At 63.4% G+C, this 15,824-nt stretch overlaps 1 protein-coding gene and 1 long non-coding RNA gene across 9 annotated transcripts; one reads left to right on the top strand and one right to left on the bottom strand.

Moving 5' to 3' along the window:
- Positions 1-3,097: 3,097 nt before the first annotated feature.
- TNFRSF14 (TNF receptor superfamily member 14) lies at positions 3,098-8,676 on the bottom strand. Of its 8 annotated transcripts, XM_027060664.2 has the most exons (8): positions 8,505-8,672; positions 7,696-7,804; positions 7,200-7,325; positions 5,880-6,035; positions 5,640-5,730; positions 4,680-4,858; positions 3,965-3,993; positions 3,497-3,737 (listed from the first exon to the last, which is right to left on the bottom strand). In XM_027060664.2, exons 1-8 carry the CDS (start codon positions 8,511-8,513, stop codon positions 3,642-3,644), a joined length of 795 nt encoding a protein of 264 aa, XP_026916465.1. In that variant the 5' UTR covers positions 8,514-8,672; the 3' UTR covers positions 3,497-3,641. The 8 variants fall into 8 exon arrangements, with proteins under 8 accessions (XP_026916464.2, XP_053061721.1, XP_026916465.1 ...); XM_027060663.2 differs by lacking the exon at positions 4,680-4,858 and having other exon boundaries at positions 3,098-3,737; positions 8,505-8,673; XM_053205760.1 differs by lacking the exon at positions 5,880-6,035 and having other exon boundaries at positions 8,505-8,674.
- Positions 8,677-9,486: 810 nt separating this feature from the next.
- Positions 9,487-13,580, top strand: LOC128312352 (uncharacterized). The gene is made up of 2 exons (XR_008291502.1): positions 9,487-10,135; positions 10,649-13,580. It is a non-coding gene; the product is annotated as an uncharacterized LOC128312352 (long non-coding RNA).
- Positions 13,581-15,824: the final 2,244 nt, after the last annotated feature.

The raw sequence follows: 15,824 nt of genomic DNA, 5'->3' as shown, positions 1-15,824 counted from the left end.
CAATTCTGTTTTACAGGTCTGCATCGGACCCTTGTTGATTAGATCCTTTGTTAGCCTTAAAAAATTACACTGCCAGTTACTTTACCAGCAAAAAAATGGTTTTATTTGGAAACAGCAGAGAATTGCAATCTAGGATGGAATTGCAGACAACAACGCAGAGGAAAGCCCGGCGGAGGTTCCTTCGTAGAGCACAGAGGGAGCTGGGATAGGCTGTTAACTTCACTGGAATAAGACAGAGCTTGAAGTGTAGTGGCTTCTCATTGGCTGGCCTGTGACAGTCTCTCACTGGCTGAGCTGTGAGAGGCTCTCATTGGTTGGCTTGTGGCTGTTTCTCATTGGCTGGGCTGCTAGCCTATGACTGTTTCTCATTGGCTGGGCTGTGAGAGGCTCTCATTGGTTAGCTTGTGACTGTTTCTCACTGGCTGGGCTGTGACTGTTTCTCACTGGCTGAGCTGTGAGAGGCTCTCATCGGCTGGACTGTTGCTGGGTAGTAGGAAGCTTTCCTTCCTCCCACTGAGGCAGTGAAGAGTAGCATCCTCCTGCAAGGCCGGCCTTCTCCTGCGGGGTGCTGCCCGGGTCAAGGAGAGTTCTAGGATGTGACCACCAGGGCACTTGTCCACTGTCCACCACACCTGGACCTGGAGTTCTGAAAGATGCGTGAAGACTGCCTGCGTGCCTGGTAAGCCCTCCTGATCAGGGTCCGGGATGCCCACCGAGACCCGGACTGCTCTCCTGCCTCCTGGCCCCTGGGCAGGGGGAGCCCCATGGGTCACAGTGCCGGGTTCGGCAAGAAGCCCCCTCCCCTGGGCACCAGGACCCCTGCCCTCAGACCCCAGAGCTGCCTGATGAGAGCACACTGACCGAGGACATGGGGTTCAGTGCCCCCCCCCCAGCACTGGAAACCAGCCCACATGGGGCTCCTTGTGCCCTGGAGGGAAGCATGGGGCCGGTGAAGAGCTACCCAGGAAGTGAGCCGAGGGTGGGGTGAGCCGTAGGGGAGGCTGCTGACCGAGGGGCCCTGAGGTCCATGGAAGAGAGCCGTCAGGGGAAGGGAAGAGCTCGGGACCCCGCCAGGGACTGAGAGAGCAGGGGGGCGTGGACCCTGGTTCCCCAAGGTGCAGCTCCAACATCAGGGCTCCTTCAAGGAGATGCCTGCCTGTCCCCACCCCCCACCCCCAGTTCACCTGCAGAGAAAGGACCCACCAGGCCAGCAAGGCCCCAGCCTCCTGCTGACCAGAGGGAAGGGAGCTGGTAGCAGAAAACAGCTCCTCCCGATGGACGCAGGGTTGCTGGCCTGAGTGGCCCTGCTCCGCTGCCTCGAGACCCTGGGCGGACGCAGGAGCCGAGGGGATAGAGGTGGAGGCAGAGACAGACGCAGGGGTGAAGTGGTGAAGTGGTGGGGTTTGCAGAGGGGGAGCAGGCTCAGCCCTTCGGTGAGCAGCCACTGAGGGCCCAGGGCCGTGTGCGCTGCAGGAGAAGGGAGGGGTGGGGAGGGGCTTGCGAGGGCTGGGAGGTGGGCCCGGCAGCCAGGACCTGGTGATGCTGTGTGTTGAGTCCCTCTGAGCAGGGGCCAGCCTGTCCTAACCTGTCCCATGGCTTCCCTCTGGAAACCTCTAACTCGTTCAACCCCCAGACTGGCAAAGGGGGGGGCCACTCTCAGCACAAAATAAACACAGCAGTTAAAGAGCCCGTGAATGCCTGTATCCTCCTGTATTTCTGAGCTCCTGTCTGAGGCTCTGGGCTGGTCTCTGGGATTCTATGGGCATCTTCTCCATGGCAGTGTTTCTAAAAAAAAAAGGGGGGGGGGGGCGCCTGGGTGGCTCAGTCAGTTGAGCGACCGACTTCAGCTCAGGTCATGATCTCACGGTTTGTGAGTGCGAGCCTTAAGTCGGGCTCTGTGCCGACAGCTCAGAGCCTGGAGCCCACTTCGGATTCTGTGTCTCCCTCTCTCTCTGCCCCTCCCCCGCTCATGCTCTGTCTCTGTCTCAGAAATAAATAAACATAAAAAAAAAAAAAAGGTGCCTAATAGAAAATAGAATCGGGGCAAAAAACATCCCGAAAGACAAAAAAAAAGGCTAAAATGGCCCAGTGAGGGGTCGGGGCTGGTCCGTTGCACGTGCTGTCTGTAACAATGTGTTCTGGGAGATGTTACCTCTTGAATTCTGTGGTGCTTTCAAAGGTTCTGACACACCCGTGATGTGCAAACGTCTCACTGGAGAGCTAGCGCCTCGCTAACGCTCTGGGTGGGATTTATAGTCTCCTTGGTGAGCTTGGCTGTCAGCCTGCACAGGTGAGCCCGAGGGCACCCCGGGCCTGGGGTGCTGGTCCAGAGGCACTGGGGGCTTCTGCTGATCCTTACTGCCCCATCTGGTGCCGTTTAAGTGCTGGGATGAGGCCCTGTGGCCTGGTGGCCCTGGTGGCCACGGGCAGGCAGGAAAGTGACCTGAGAGGACTCGGACGTAACCCCCAGGGGGACCTCCTGGGGGCGCTTTGGGCTGATGCACACTGAGTGGCCGCATCGAACGTTGTATGAAGGGAGGTTTCACGGTGAGCCTGTCACTCCCGAGGCCCCGGCCTGGGCCAGCCGTTCTAGGAGCAGCCTGGTGGTTTTGATGGAGAATGCTCTGGAAGCCGGTGTGTGGGTTGCTGAGCTCCTTGGATTCTCGGGAGACAGAGCAGGGGCTGTGCATCAGGAACGAGTCAAACAGCGTCTTGTAAGACAAATCTGGGACATCGTGTGCCTCAAAATAATGACAGTCATGTATCAGAATCCGCTGTCGAAGTAGGAAGCACGGGCCACCGTAGGGCCCGCAGGGGAAGCACTCCGTCCACGGACGCTAACTCACTAGTGCACGAGGGGGAGTCACATCCCCGACTGGAAACCCTCACAATCACTTTTCAGGCAAAAATCGTCAGGGCACAGGGGGGCTCAGTCGGATAAGCGTCTGACTTCCGCCCAGGTCACGATCTCGCGGGTCGTGGGTTCGAGCCCCACGTCGGGCTCTGTGCTGACAGCTCAGAGCCTTCTTGGGATTCTCTCTCTCCCTCTCTCTATGCCCCTCCCCCACACTCGCTGACTCTCTCTCTCAAAAATAAATAACCATTAAAAAATTTTTTAATAGAAAAAATCTTTTAAATCATCAGTGGATGAAAGTTTTGGGAGAAACAGGAGGTTTACATACTCTCAAAACATCCTTCCAAAATATACTGTTTAACGAGAAATTAAAAAGCAATTTTGTATTTGTTAAACAAACACCTCCAATTTAGAAATCACTTGCAAACGTGACAGTCACGTGTCGTGCCGCATTCGTGGTCCCTCCAGTGTCGCCGCAGCTGTGAGGTAGGTGCGGGCAGGCCCATCCTACAGACGAGCTAGCCAAGGCCCAGAGGGGCTGGGAGTGAGTGGGGCTTGGAGCCAAGAGTGGCGGTGTCCTCACAGGGCTGGGTCTACACGTGGACAGCACAGAGGTGGCAGGGTGGCGGGCCCCCGCGACGTTGATGGGAGGTGTGTGAGGTCCCCAAGCCCCCTGAGCGGTGGCTGGTATCCCTCCGCTGCATCGAGTCTGAGGGCCCACAGTCTGCCCTCGGGGGCCTGGCGGCTTCGAGCGGGCATAGCCCGAGATGTCTCAGACGTCCGCCTCCTAGAGCCGGCGATCGGTGGGCTGGTCCCTCCTGGGAAACACGGATGCCGTCTCTTCCAAAGCCACTGTGGTGACGTCCGGCGGGGCCTGCGGGACCTGGGTGGACACGGCACGCCCTTCTGTGTCGCGATGGGGAATTTCCACACAAAGACCCGCCTGTACTGGGCCCCGCCTGTGGGCCTTGTGTTCCGGGTCTTCCTGGCTTTCTAAGGCGAGGAGGTGGCTTGGCCCGAAGGACCCAGGCCCCTCAGAGAACCGGGAGCCCCACCCACCCCGACGGCATCACCTCCAGTGGGTGGGGGCCGGGGAACGGTCCATAATACCTGTAAGAGTCTCCCCTTGGCGGGTCCCCCTGCAAAACAGAGACCCTGTGTCACATAGAGTCCGCTCAGCATTGGGGGTTGGGGGGACCCAAGCTCCTGACTTCTCTCTGTGTGGCCTTCCCTGAGAGAAGGACTCTCCGGGAGACAGGCCGGACCCATGCGGACTTGTCCGCCAGGGAGCCCAGGACTCATGACAACGTGGGGGCACTTCCTGCCCGAGCCTCCAGCTGCCACACCCTGTCCCTAACGCGCCCCGATGTGATGGTCATCCAGGGAAAGGGAGTGGACACTTCACAGGGGAGGGTCCCCCGGGGAACAGGCGCCCCCGAGTCGGGTGAGAAAGAACACCGGCCACTGGGCGGCCCGCTCAGAGCCCGGGACCCTGAGGCCTGCCTGCGGCCTGGGGACCCTGGGGCCAGGGCCCAGCATGGACTAGCTGACAGCCTGAGAAGGTGGCTGACCTTCCCCACTTGGACTCCTTGCCGAGCGTCCGCTCCCTGCTGGAGGCCAGAGCCGGGTCTGCGGGGCCGGGGCCGGGGCCTGGCCCAGATGTGGAGCCCGCAGCAGGGCAGATAAGCGGGCAGGGACCGAGCGAGTGAGCGAACGATGTGAGGCCTCTCGGGAGGACCCAGCCCTGCCCACGGCTCCTGCTGACCTCCCCCCAACGCACCTGCTGGGGCCCTGAGCCCTGATGGGGCCACACCCCCTTGCTTACCGGGTGACCGTCTGGTTTTCATCCTTTTCCTCAGTAGCCAGACGACTATGGGTATTATGCCACCAAGCAGAAGTACGGAAAAGGTCAAGCCCACAAAAAGAGAAAGGCTCCAGGAGGAGCACTTGACATCGGAGCTGCTGGTCCCAGCATTTAAAAGGCTCTGAAAAGGGCCGTTGCACCTAGGAGACAGCAGTGTGGGGGCCTGATGCTCACTCGACCTGGGGGTGGGGGGTGTCCCCGAGGCGCCGCCAGGCTCCGCGAGGTGGAGGCAACCGCCCCGTGGCAAGGCGCTCGGCGGCTCTGGGTGTGAACTCGGCTCCCTCTGCCTTTCCAGGCCTCGCTGCTACGGGGAGACGGGTCGGGGAAGAGGGCCGGGGAGAGGCAGCAAGACAGAGAGGCACGGGGTCGGAGGAGACAGGGCAGAGAGAGCCCTGGTCAGGGAGGCACGACCCTTAGAGCCGGCACGGCAGACAGACGGACAGACCCGAGGGAGGCAGGATGTCGCCCACCAGCAGCCACATCTGGTCACCCCAGCCCCCCCCCCCACCTCCGCCCAGGGACACTGTGAGGGCCCAGGTTAGCTCTGGGCTCCGGGGATGGTCGCAGGAAGAATGGAGCCCTCACTTTGAGAACCTCCCTGACTCCAGATCCGCTGGGAGCCCCCATGGCCCCGATATCTGGGGACACCCCAGAACCACAGGGGACTGGGAATCTGGCGGCAGCATCCCTCCAGACCTGCCCCAGGGAAGAAGGGCCGTCCTTGGCCTCCAGGAAGCTCGCATCTACTGACTTTCAGTTCTCGGCTAATGTGATGGGGTGTGTGAGCCCCAGAGTCCAGGCAGGGGCTCTCCCGGAGGCTGGCGCCCGATAGGGAACAGCAGGGTGGGGCCTCATCTGCCCGGGGAGCTGGAGGAGCCCCTCCCAGGGACGCAGGGCTGAGGCCACCCCGGGATCATCTACCTGGTCCAGGGCTGGCACTCCTCCAGGGTCCCACTGGGCGAGAAGGTCTCTGGAGGGCAGTCCTCACACACCCTGTCCTGCCACTCTGTGCCTGAGAAATGACAGGGCCAGGCAGAGAGGATGCAGGGGATCAGGCCAGCGGGGCAGCTGGGCTCCCCCCACCCCGGGCTGGGGTCTGGGGTCCGTCTCCTAGAGGGTGCTGGGGACCAGGAGGCCGGCTGCCCGCAGTCTCCCGCTCACCTCTCTGCTGTACCCTCTGGCCAGGTCTGCAGGCCGTGTGGGGACGGCACTCCGCACAGTCGTCCCCCGACTCACTAACGCAGAAGTGGCCCTGGTCACAGACGCACACGGTGTTCTCTGTTCTGGAGCACTGTCGCCTGGTCACCAGGCCCATGGCTGGGACCCAAGAGAAGGAGCTAAGAGCAGCTGCCGCGGGCAGTGCTGAGTGCCCCGTCCCAGGAGGAGGCCAAGCAGAGGCCGGGACAGCACCGCGGGCCTGAGGGCTCCCGCCTGGGGACAGGTTGGCGACAGGCCCCCAGCCCAGCGGCGCAGCCTGGTGCGTGTGTCTGGGGCCAGCTCTGCTCCCGCCAGAGATCCCGCCGGGCGCACTGCCCGCTCAGCCCGAACCCAGCACCTGCCGGGGAGCCGGCCTGGTGGGGAAACGGAGATTGGTGGCAGCAGGCGCACACAGGAAGTAGGAACCACAGTCAGCCACCGGCCCCAGCCCCGGGGCAGTCCCAGGAAGCAGGACCTGGCCCGCAACACCCACACCTGAAGACCCCGCCCCTCAGGCAGTCTATCAGGCTAGTCAGATGGCAGCGACAGAGCAGTGAGAGCCCCCTCCCCCAGCTGGCAGTGGGGGGGGGGGAGGGAGGCGGGGATAGTGCTGGGCCTGGGCTCACCCCTGCACCCCTGCTGAGGGGCAGCCTCTGTGCCTCTGCACCCCAACCTCAGCCCGATAAGACAGCTGTTTTGTTCAGCGGCATCGCAGGATCTGTGGGTGAGCCCGAGGCTCCCAGCCCCTGACCCCACCTGGCTGGACCCAAATGCATTCCAGCCTCCACCTGTGCCCCTGTCTTTCCTCCTGGGGTCCCTCCACCCCAGACCACCTGGCAGGAAGAAGGTGAGGGTCAGAGCGCTGAGCCACGAGTAGGGCCCGCCACGGTGTGGTGTGGAGGCTGGGGGGGGGGGGGGGGGTCGCGAGAACCTGCACGCTGTGAGTGGGCGAGGTCCAGACCCTCAGGACCCGTGCGCGGGGCAAGCAGTACGGGACCCTGGGGCTCCATCAGGGCTGGCCTCAGGCTCAGGTGTCCATGTGACCGACGCGGTCCCTGAGCTCTGGAGGGCCTGGCTAACGGGGTTACAAAGGCACTGACCCCACTCCGGGGAGAGACAGGGGTGGACAGAGGCCCAAGGCTCCCTGAAGGATGTGCCTGCAGACCTCTGCCCCGGAGGCAGACCGGCCTGGCCCAGCACCTGGTCCGGTCACGTGGGCACGCCCCCCACAGCGGGATGTGGGACGGGACAGAGGCGGGTAGCCTTTGGGGCCAGTGTTCTTACCTGGGTCACACACACGACACTGAAGACACTCGCTCAGGCCATTGAGGTGGGCCGTGTAGGTCCCCGGGTCGCAGGGGACACACAGCGTGCCGGTCAGCTCCCCGCAGGCTTCCTGCACCCGGTAACCTGCACCCCAGAGGCTCCGTGTCACTCGGGCCTGGGGAGGGCCCTGCGGGGGCTCACGCGTGCTGCCACCCAGAGGCCCCCAGCAGGTGTGACCACACCCCCAGGCCCGAAGGGCACCCGAGCTGCTCCCCACGCCACACACGGTGCCCTGCTGCCTCTCACCAGCGAGCCTGCTCGGGGACGGGTAGGAATGCTCTGGAAGGAGGTGTGGGCATGGCCCAGCTCCTGGCCATGAATGGGCTGGATGGGGCCCCCGGGCCCCATCCCTGTGCAGGAAGGAACCCCGGGGTCTCGGGAAAAAGAGTGGAAGAGGGGCTGAGGGGGCTTCACCCGCCCCTGCCTGTCCCCCTGCCCCCAGGCCTGCACGTACCTGGGCCGCACTTCGGGCAGCACTCGGCCCCTACCGGATACTCCTCCTCTTTGCACGGGGCCGCGGCCAAGGAGCAGCGCAGGGGCCCCAGGAGGAGCAGGTACAGGGTCTGTGGAGACAGGGCACAGCTGGGGAGGCGAAGGGGGAGCTGCCAGGGCTGTCCCCGGGGCCCCGGGCTCACCCCCTGTGAAATGTGGGGGCAGCAGCCCTTGGGGAACCGCACGGACAGAGCAGGGACGCCCTGAGGAGTCACAGGCCGCGCAGGGGAGGCAGGCGGCTCTGGGCAGGGGGTGGGGAGGAGGGCTATCTGGGGGGCCCCGGTTCCCGGGCTGACTCAGCCCACAGCCCCGGCGGGGGGGGGGGGCCTGAGGAGTAACTGCCCGGGGGGCTAGCCGCCAGCCGGGCCAAGTCCCGGATCCCGCCCTCTCTGCACAAACAAGGACTTTATCACTGGGCACCGGGCTGTGGCCGGTGGGTGGGGAGGAGTCCGTTGCTGGAATCCTGCTTTCCAGGAGCAGCGCCCTCCAGTGGGGGCGGGGGGTGCTGGCCCTGAGGCCCAGGAAAGGGTGGTCGGGGAAGGTGGACGGAGAGGAACAGTGCTGCTTGGGGGGATGGCTTCCTGCCAGTCTGTTCAGCAACCGCTGGTAGCAGGGGCCGAGTGCCGGGGCCTGAGTCAGCCCAAGAGCTAGGGCAGCTGGGGAACAAAAGCCTACAGGAGACAGGAAGTGGCTGTGGCCCAGGGCAGGTCCCCGGAGAGGGCTGGGACACACACACACACGCACACACACGCACGGGCTCAGAGGACTCACCAGGCTCATGTCATCAGCCTCGGGTGCCCGGCTCCAGGGGGGCGGCCCCCAGCCTCAGAGAGGCTCTGTGCTCCCCCTCAGGACCCTTCATTCCCCAGCCGCGGCCCCAGGACCCCTGTCAGCAGATTCGACTTGCGCTCAGCCCGGAACCAGCCCTTTCGAAAGTAAAAGAAAAGCTGTTGTGGGCCAATGAGGAGGCGTGTCGTTTCTTAGAACTTTCCTAACTGCCCCGGGGAGCAGGGACTGGAGCCCACAGTGGAGGCTGGAGTGGGGTGCAGGAGACGGGAGGTGACCAGGCCGAGTGATGAGGTTTTGGGGGTGACAGTGGGGTTCGCGGCCAAGAAAGAATTCTTGAAGCCATCTTTGGTGCATAAAAGGTGATTTTAGTAAAGACGGGGACCTGACCCCTGGGCAGGAAGCGCTGCCCGGATTCAGGAGGAGACACTGGGCTCACAGCCAGCCCGGAGTCTGGAGTCAGGGGAGGTGAAGTCCAGGGGAAGTTTCCAGTGACACTTTCACATGCTAAAGACTCCCTGGGTCCCGGAGGCCTGGCTGCTGTCAGGCTAAGGTTGTTTTCCCAGTGGGGATTTTGTTCCGCCGGTCTCTCCATGGGCTGCAGGTTAGAAGGAAATTTAGTTCTATCTGCCCTTGTCCCCACATCACCATGGAGGGCGACGGAGACTCAGGTCCTGCAGGACTGTGACCTCTGTCGGCTAACCCTTTCCTGTGGCATTGGGCAGCCGGGAGTGTAGGGGAGTATCACACACATGCCACCTGGGGGCAGGGGGTGCGGCCTGTCAGCCCCCTCATCAAGAGCAGAGGTAGAGGGGAGGGGGGGAGGGGTGTGCAAAGGCCGGAGGCAGGGCCACAGGGGCAGAGCCTGGGTGCCTTCCTCCTGCCTGGGCGCTGAGCGCGCCCTAAGTTCCGGCTGGGCAAGTTCCCCCTGCCCCTCCCCTGTCCGTTAGCAGCCCCCCTTGAGGCCACAAAAGGAGTCTTCCTGGTTTCCTGTCCCCTGTCTCAGCTTCTGCTGAAGCAGGGTGACCGTCCCCTCCGTCCCCTCCGTCCCCTCCGAAGGAACCCGTCTCCCACACAGGGCCCTGCAGGGCACATCCCCTCCTCCACCGGGGACTGGGGTTCCTGCTTTCCATGTGCGTCTTTCTGAGCACAGCTCTGCAGAAGGGTGTCTCCCCAGACCGCTGGAGCCTGGGTGTAGGGGGGAGCCCCGAGTCTCCCGTGGGGATGAGAGAGGGAGGCCACGCTTTGCTTTCCCTGAGCCCACCCACTGTGTCCACACCTCACCTGTCCCTGGGAAGGGGCTGGGCTGGTTCATTCTTGTTCCCATTTCACAGATAGATAGATGGGCTCGGAAAGCAACAGGTCTGGCCCAGGGTCTCTTGGTTTTCTTTCTTTTTTTTAATATTAAAAAAAAATTGTTTTAATGTTTATTTATTATTGAGAGAGAGAGAGACAATGGGAGCAGAGAAGGGGCAGGGAGAGAGGGAGACGCAGAATCCGAAGTAGGCTCCAGGCTCCGAGCCGTCAGCACAGAGCCCGACACGGGGCTCGAACTCACAGACCGCGAGATCGTGACCTGAGCTGAAGTCAGACGTTCAACCATCTCAGTCACCCAGGTGCCCCTCTTTCTTTTCTTTTTTAATTTATTATTGAGGGAGACAGCACGAGCAGAGGAGGGGCAGAGAGAGGGGAGACAGAGGATCGAAAGCGGGCTCTGTGCTTACAGCAGCGAGCCCGTGCGGGGCTCGAACCCATGAACTGTGAGATCATGACCTAAGCCCAAGTTGGGCGCTCAACCAACAGAGCCACCCAGGCGCCCCGGGCCCAGGGTCTCTTGGGTGCACACCGTGCTGGGACCCAAACCCCAACTTCCTGTCCAGAAGGGGCCCTCCCCACCCTGGCTTCCCAGCATCATGGCTGCCCCTGGAGCCGGTGGACGTGTGGACAGCTTAGGGGTGAGGGACCACCGCATGCCCGGTGCCCTAAGAGGCCGGCGGGGGGCTGGTGCGAGGCACCCGGTGGTTAGCCCCACCCCACCCCCGCTGGCGCCTTGAATGGGAAGTATCTTGGGGAGTCTCCCCCAGAGCCCCATGGCTCCCACATCGCTTCAGCCCGTGGTCATGTGACAGGCATGACACCCTCTGACTTCCCTCGTCTCTGAGGCTGCAAATCAATGAGACCCATCCCGGCCCCGATGTCCAGCTCCACAGGCCCCGGGTAGGTCCCCATCACCAGACCCAGGAACCACGCCCTCCACTGAGCGGATCGCTGGTCTCCCAGCCCAGACTAACCTTGGCACCAATGTCCCTGGGGTCGCTACCTCTTCCATTTCTCAGGGGACACTGAGGAGGACAGCCGGGAAAGGAAGCGGGCAGGGGTGAAGTCACAGGGATGGGGTGGGGGCTGCCGCTGTCCTGTTGTCAAAAGCCTCCCAGCGCTCAGAAGCGGGGTCCACCTCTGATCACCATCCCCCAGGACGGCGTCCTCCAAGACTAGGGCTGGGGGGTGTCAGGTGGGACCCAAGGGCTGGGGAGCCCCCGCGAGGCCCCCCGTGAGCACAGGCTCGGCTCCCAGCCCTGAGGGGCTGTTGGAGGGAGCCCCCACCCGGACAGTCACCACAGGTCCCCTAACTGTCATCGGGAGCACACCAGGACTGCTATATTTCTTCTTGGTTTCAACTCCATCACTGGAAATCATCTTACAAAGAAATCACCGAACAAGTCGGGTCACACGTTGGTGTGTGACATTTTAACAGACACTCCCCAGCCTCTGGGACCCGGGCCGGGCAGGGAGGGGAGGGCTGAGCACCGTGTCCTCACGGGGGCCGGTCGCAACAGGGTTAACTGGGTGCCACATGCCAGCCGAGGCTCGTGGTTCCAAAGGTGTGGAAGCAGAGAGGTTAGGTGGCCCGTCCAGGGCCACTGGGACACAGGGCGTCCGCGGCAGCGCTATGCTCGAACCCCCAGCCCGACTCCACGTTGGGCCTCCGGGGTCTCCCAGCCACCGAGGCCACCGCAGAGCCGGGCAGGGGGTCGGCAGGGAACTCAAGACGTCCGTCCTGCGTGCACCGGGCTGAACTACCTGGGCAAGGACGGCCCCAGAGACAGTCTGGACCTGCCCGTCCTTGTTCAGAGGCTAGGGGACGTGGCTGATGCTCGCGGGGCTTGCTGGCTCTCCCCCAGCGTGCCCAGGCCGACCCGACGCCCGTGGGAGGGAAGAGCCCATGTGGGCAGAGTCCCGGAGCAAGGCAGGAGGACGTGGTCCGGTGTGCCTCCGACCTTGGACCCCACCTGTGCGTGACGGCCGGGCTCTGCAGCGGGCACGCTGACGCCCACGCATGTGGAGAGGCTGGGACTCCAGGGGTGGCGGTGGGGGCCGCTCTCCTGCTCATCGCTCGGGAAGAGCCCCAGGCCTCAGTCACCGTTGTCAATTAAGCCCGGGCGCCAGGCGGCCCGCTGTTTTCTCCTTGTCCCTCAGCTGACCAGCCGCCCCCCTGCTCTGTGGCCGCAGCACCAGGAGCCCTGGGGGGCGATGCAGAGGACACGGGAGAGGAGCCCCTGACCTCACGTTCCTTCTTGTGAGAGTGTCTCTGGAATGTCTGCCTCCCTCACGGGACCCCGTCCTCGCAGAACCAGCCCTGGCGTCTGGTGCTGCAGGTCTCCCCTGTCCCCTTTCTGCTCTCCTTGCCTGCAGCGCCCCCAGATGAATGCTCTCTTTCTGCAGTGGTGATCACGGTCCCCCAGAACAACCGGCCCTGCCCCTGAGGACAGGTGGGGGCTTGGGAGGCCCCGGGGGACAGCCACCAGTACAGGCCATGTCCCCACACCGGAAGCCTGCTAGAGGGTACCTCCATGCTGCTGTTCATGTGGGCGTGTACACCCTCCTGCCTGTAGGCCATCTGGGGGTTTCCAACAAAGGGCAAGGGGCACGCTCCACTCAACCCTCATTTGCATCGGGAATGTTCTAGAATGTTCTAGGAACCCCAGCAGCACACAGGGGCCTCAGAGCATGCTCGAGGTAGGGTCTGGGGGCGCTGGCAACCACTGTGCCTCCTGTCACACCCCCACTGACCTTCCAACTCCTGCCATGCTCCTCAGGATAGGGGTGGCTAAGGGTCCCACTGGCAGCCGCCAATGCCCTCATGGTCACTACCTAATTCCATTTCTAAGGAACCCTGGGGAGGAGATCCTGGGCAGCAGGGAAGGACCAGGCAGGGGCACCTGACTCATCATTGAGGAGGTGAGACAGAAGGAGGAGGCTGGAGATAGGGCCCTCCGCTCCCCCGTTGCTGGCTGTCACCTGCCAGGTGTGGCCCTCCCCTTCCTCAGTGCTAGGCACCCAGGAATCAGCATGTCTGTGGCTCCCACACCCCATCTTTCCTGGGAGATGAGGTGGAGCCCACCCCCCCCAGGCGTCTCCTCCCATAACCCCCTGAGACCTGGGTCCTGGGACCCCTGCCCCTCCCCCGTCTCAGCCGGAGCCTGTGCCCAGAGACCCACAGGGTTCACGCTGGGTGCCTCACCCTGAGGGCCCTGCCCGGGCCAGGCTGCCTGTTCCCTCTGCATCACAGTGACCTCCCGGTCAGGACACTGCACAGGGACTCTGGGAATCCCCCAATCACATTTCCCCTTTCTTCTTAAGACAGAGATCTCCAGGGTCTCTGGAGGGTAGGAGAGAGGTGGTGTGAACCATGGTGCTTGAGCCGGACTTCGGAGAGTGGGAGGCGGGGGCATCCTGACGCTCCACTACAGAAGCTCCCCCACCTCTCCCCTGCATTCTGGCCACCCTCAGCTTCCCCTGCTCTGTGCGAGCCCCAGGCTGGACAATGTGCTCACAGGCAAAGCAGCCTGGTCCTCGACCTCCTGGGGCTCAGGGTCTCAGGAGGGAGCCACATCTAAAAGCCAGAAAAAGAGGGGCACCTGGGTGGCTCAGTCGGTGAAGCGTCCGACTTCGGCTCAGGTCATGATCTCGCCGTTTGTGAGTTCGAGCCCCGCATGGGGCTCTGTGGTGACAGCTCAGAGCCTGGAGCTGCTTCGGATTCTGTGTGTCCCTCTCTCTCTCTGCCCCTCCCCTGCTCTCTCTCAAAAATAAATAAACATTGAAAAAATTTTTAGTAAATAAAAATAAAAGCCAGAAATAGAGTCATGTGGTGAGCACCCACTTGGTCGGGGGTTGGGCAGGGGCCAGGCGGGGCTCTGAAGGATGAATACGAGCCCTGGTGGGGGGCGAGGTAGGGAAGGGCGTCTCTGAGAAAGAACCTAAGATAGGTTGGGCCATGCAGCTGGGAAGCACCTGGCGTCCGCTGTCGGTGAGGCAGGGGCTGGCCACGGGTGCTGGCCGAGGCCCGGTCCTACGCAGAGATGGGAGATTCCGGTACGTCCCGTGCTGTGAAGGCTGTGCAGTGTTCCGGCTGGTGTGCAGGGTGGACCAAGGGGACAGGAGCTTGACGAGGAGGCTCCAGTGGTTGTCCAGGTGGGAACGGGGGGGGGGGGGGCAGGCTGCAGAGCTGGAGGGCCCCGAGAGAGGGATGTGGGTGATGCCCAGAGGCAGGGAGCCTCCAGGGGTCACGGTCATGGTGTGGAGGAGGGTGAATGGAACGCACTGCGGGGCCTCACACCTGCGGCAGAGGGAAGGACAAGGCGGTGAGGGCTCAGCCGAGGGCCAGAGGGTGCTCGGGTGGCCTGGGACTTCCCAGAGGTCGAGGGGCAGAACTGGGAGGCTGTCCTCTGCCCAGACGCCTGTCCCCCCCCACCCCAGCTCCAGAGCCAGCTGCTGACCCCCATCTGCCTGCGTCCCAAGCCTGGTGTGCCCGGCACCCCCCCGCCCCCCCACTCCTCCCCGGCACTGGGTAGGGCCTTCTCCTCCCCCCCAAAACCAGACCCCTGGGAGTGGCTGTGCTCCACTCTTCACAGCCCCACACCCTACGCCCCGCCCCTTCTGGGCTTGGAGACACTGCTCGGAACATCCTCACCCCTCCCTCCCCAGGCACACAGCACCACCCGCAGCCCTGTCTCCGCTGCCCAGGCTGGGGCACCGTTTCCAGCTCTAACTCGGGCCGGGTTTGCCCCTCCCCACACCCTCTGGTGCCTCTGACCAGAGCCCCTCAGTGCCCCGCACAGTCAGGCCCTGGCTGCCTCTCCAACTCCTCACCTGCACCCCCTGCCCCCTCCCGTCCTCCAGCCGCACCGACCCTCAGTTCCCGCATATTCCAAGTCCTCGTGTCCTGGAGCCTCATGCTCACTCACCCCCCAGGGCTCCTCCCGGGCCCCGCAGGAAGGACAGCAGTTTGCCTGCACCCTGTCCCTGGTGCAGGCCTCATGCTCACCGCAGCCCTGTGCTGAACAGGGTCGGCACCCTGGGAACCGTCACTTCACAGACAAGGAAACCGAGGCAGAGACCAGGCCAGGCAAGGAGGCCCCACAGCTCCGGAGGAGCCAGCGAGCGCGGGCAGAGGAAGCGTTCCCAGCCCTGGTCACCACTCGGCACTGCCTCTCGGCTTTCAGCTCAGGGAGAGAGTTCTGGAAGGCGGAGGGCTCGTTTCTGTTCCGTTCGGAATCGGACAATCCGGGCCCCGAACGGAGCACGACTAGCACTCGGGGGGGGCGGGGAGCTTCAGGCAGCTGCACCTGACATCTTGGGGACCATCGGGCACCTGAAGCATCCTCACTGAGGCTCACGGTCGTGCTGAGGGAGAGGCCAGTGCCGCCAGAGCCACGGTGGGATGGCCATTCTGGAACACGCTGCTCTAACCTGGAGGAAGTGGGTCGGGGGGGCCCGGGCCAGGGGTGGGCTCACATCGGGGCTGTCACTGGGGACAGTCACTGGGGCTGTCAAGACCGCATGCCCCGGGTGGGCGGCTCAAACAACACACTTCTGTGTCTCCCGGTTCTGGAGGAGGGAAGTCCGAGATCAAGGCACCAGCGAGGTGGTTCTGAGGCCTCTCTCCCCGGACGGTGGACACTGCCATGTCCCTGGGCCCCCACGCCGCCCTCCTCTGTGCCCATGCGGCGAGAGAGACCTCGGATGTCTCCTCCTCCGAAGGACACCGGACCTGTGGGGTCAGGCTCTGCCCTTATGACCTCATATGACCCTAACGACCCCCTGAAAGCCTTGTGTCCAAATGCAGTCAAGTTCGAGTCAGGGCTTCAACTCATGCATTTGGGGGGCACACAGTTCAGGGCAGTGTCCAAGCAGAATGTGAGCTCCTGGGGACAGGGAGCTGTGTCCCCAGCGCCTGGCACAAATGCCCCGGGCACACGTGAGGTGGAGGAGAGCCGGCCCACACCGGGAGCCGGGCTTGCGCTG

Source organism: Acinonyx jubatus, chromosome C1, assembly GCF_027475565.1.
Source record: "Acinonyx jubatus isolate Ajub_Pintada_27869175 chromosome C1, VMU_Ajub_asm_v1.0, whole genome shotgun sequence".
Taxonomy (NCBI): Eukaryota; Metazoa; Chordata; class Mammalia; order Carnivora; family Felidae; genus Acinonyx; species Acinonyx jubatus.
This window is presented reverse-complemented; position numbering and strand designations above follow the sequence as displayed.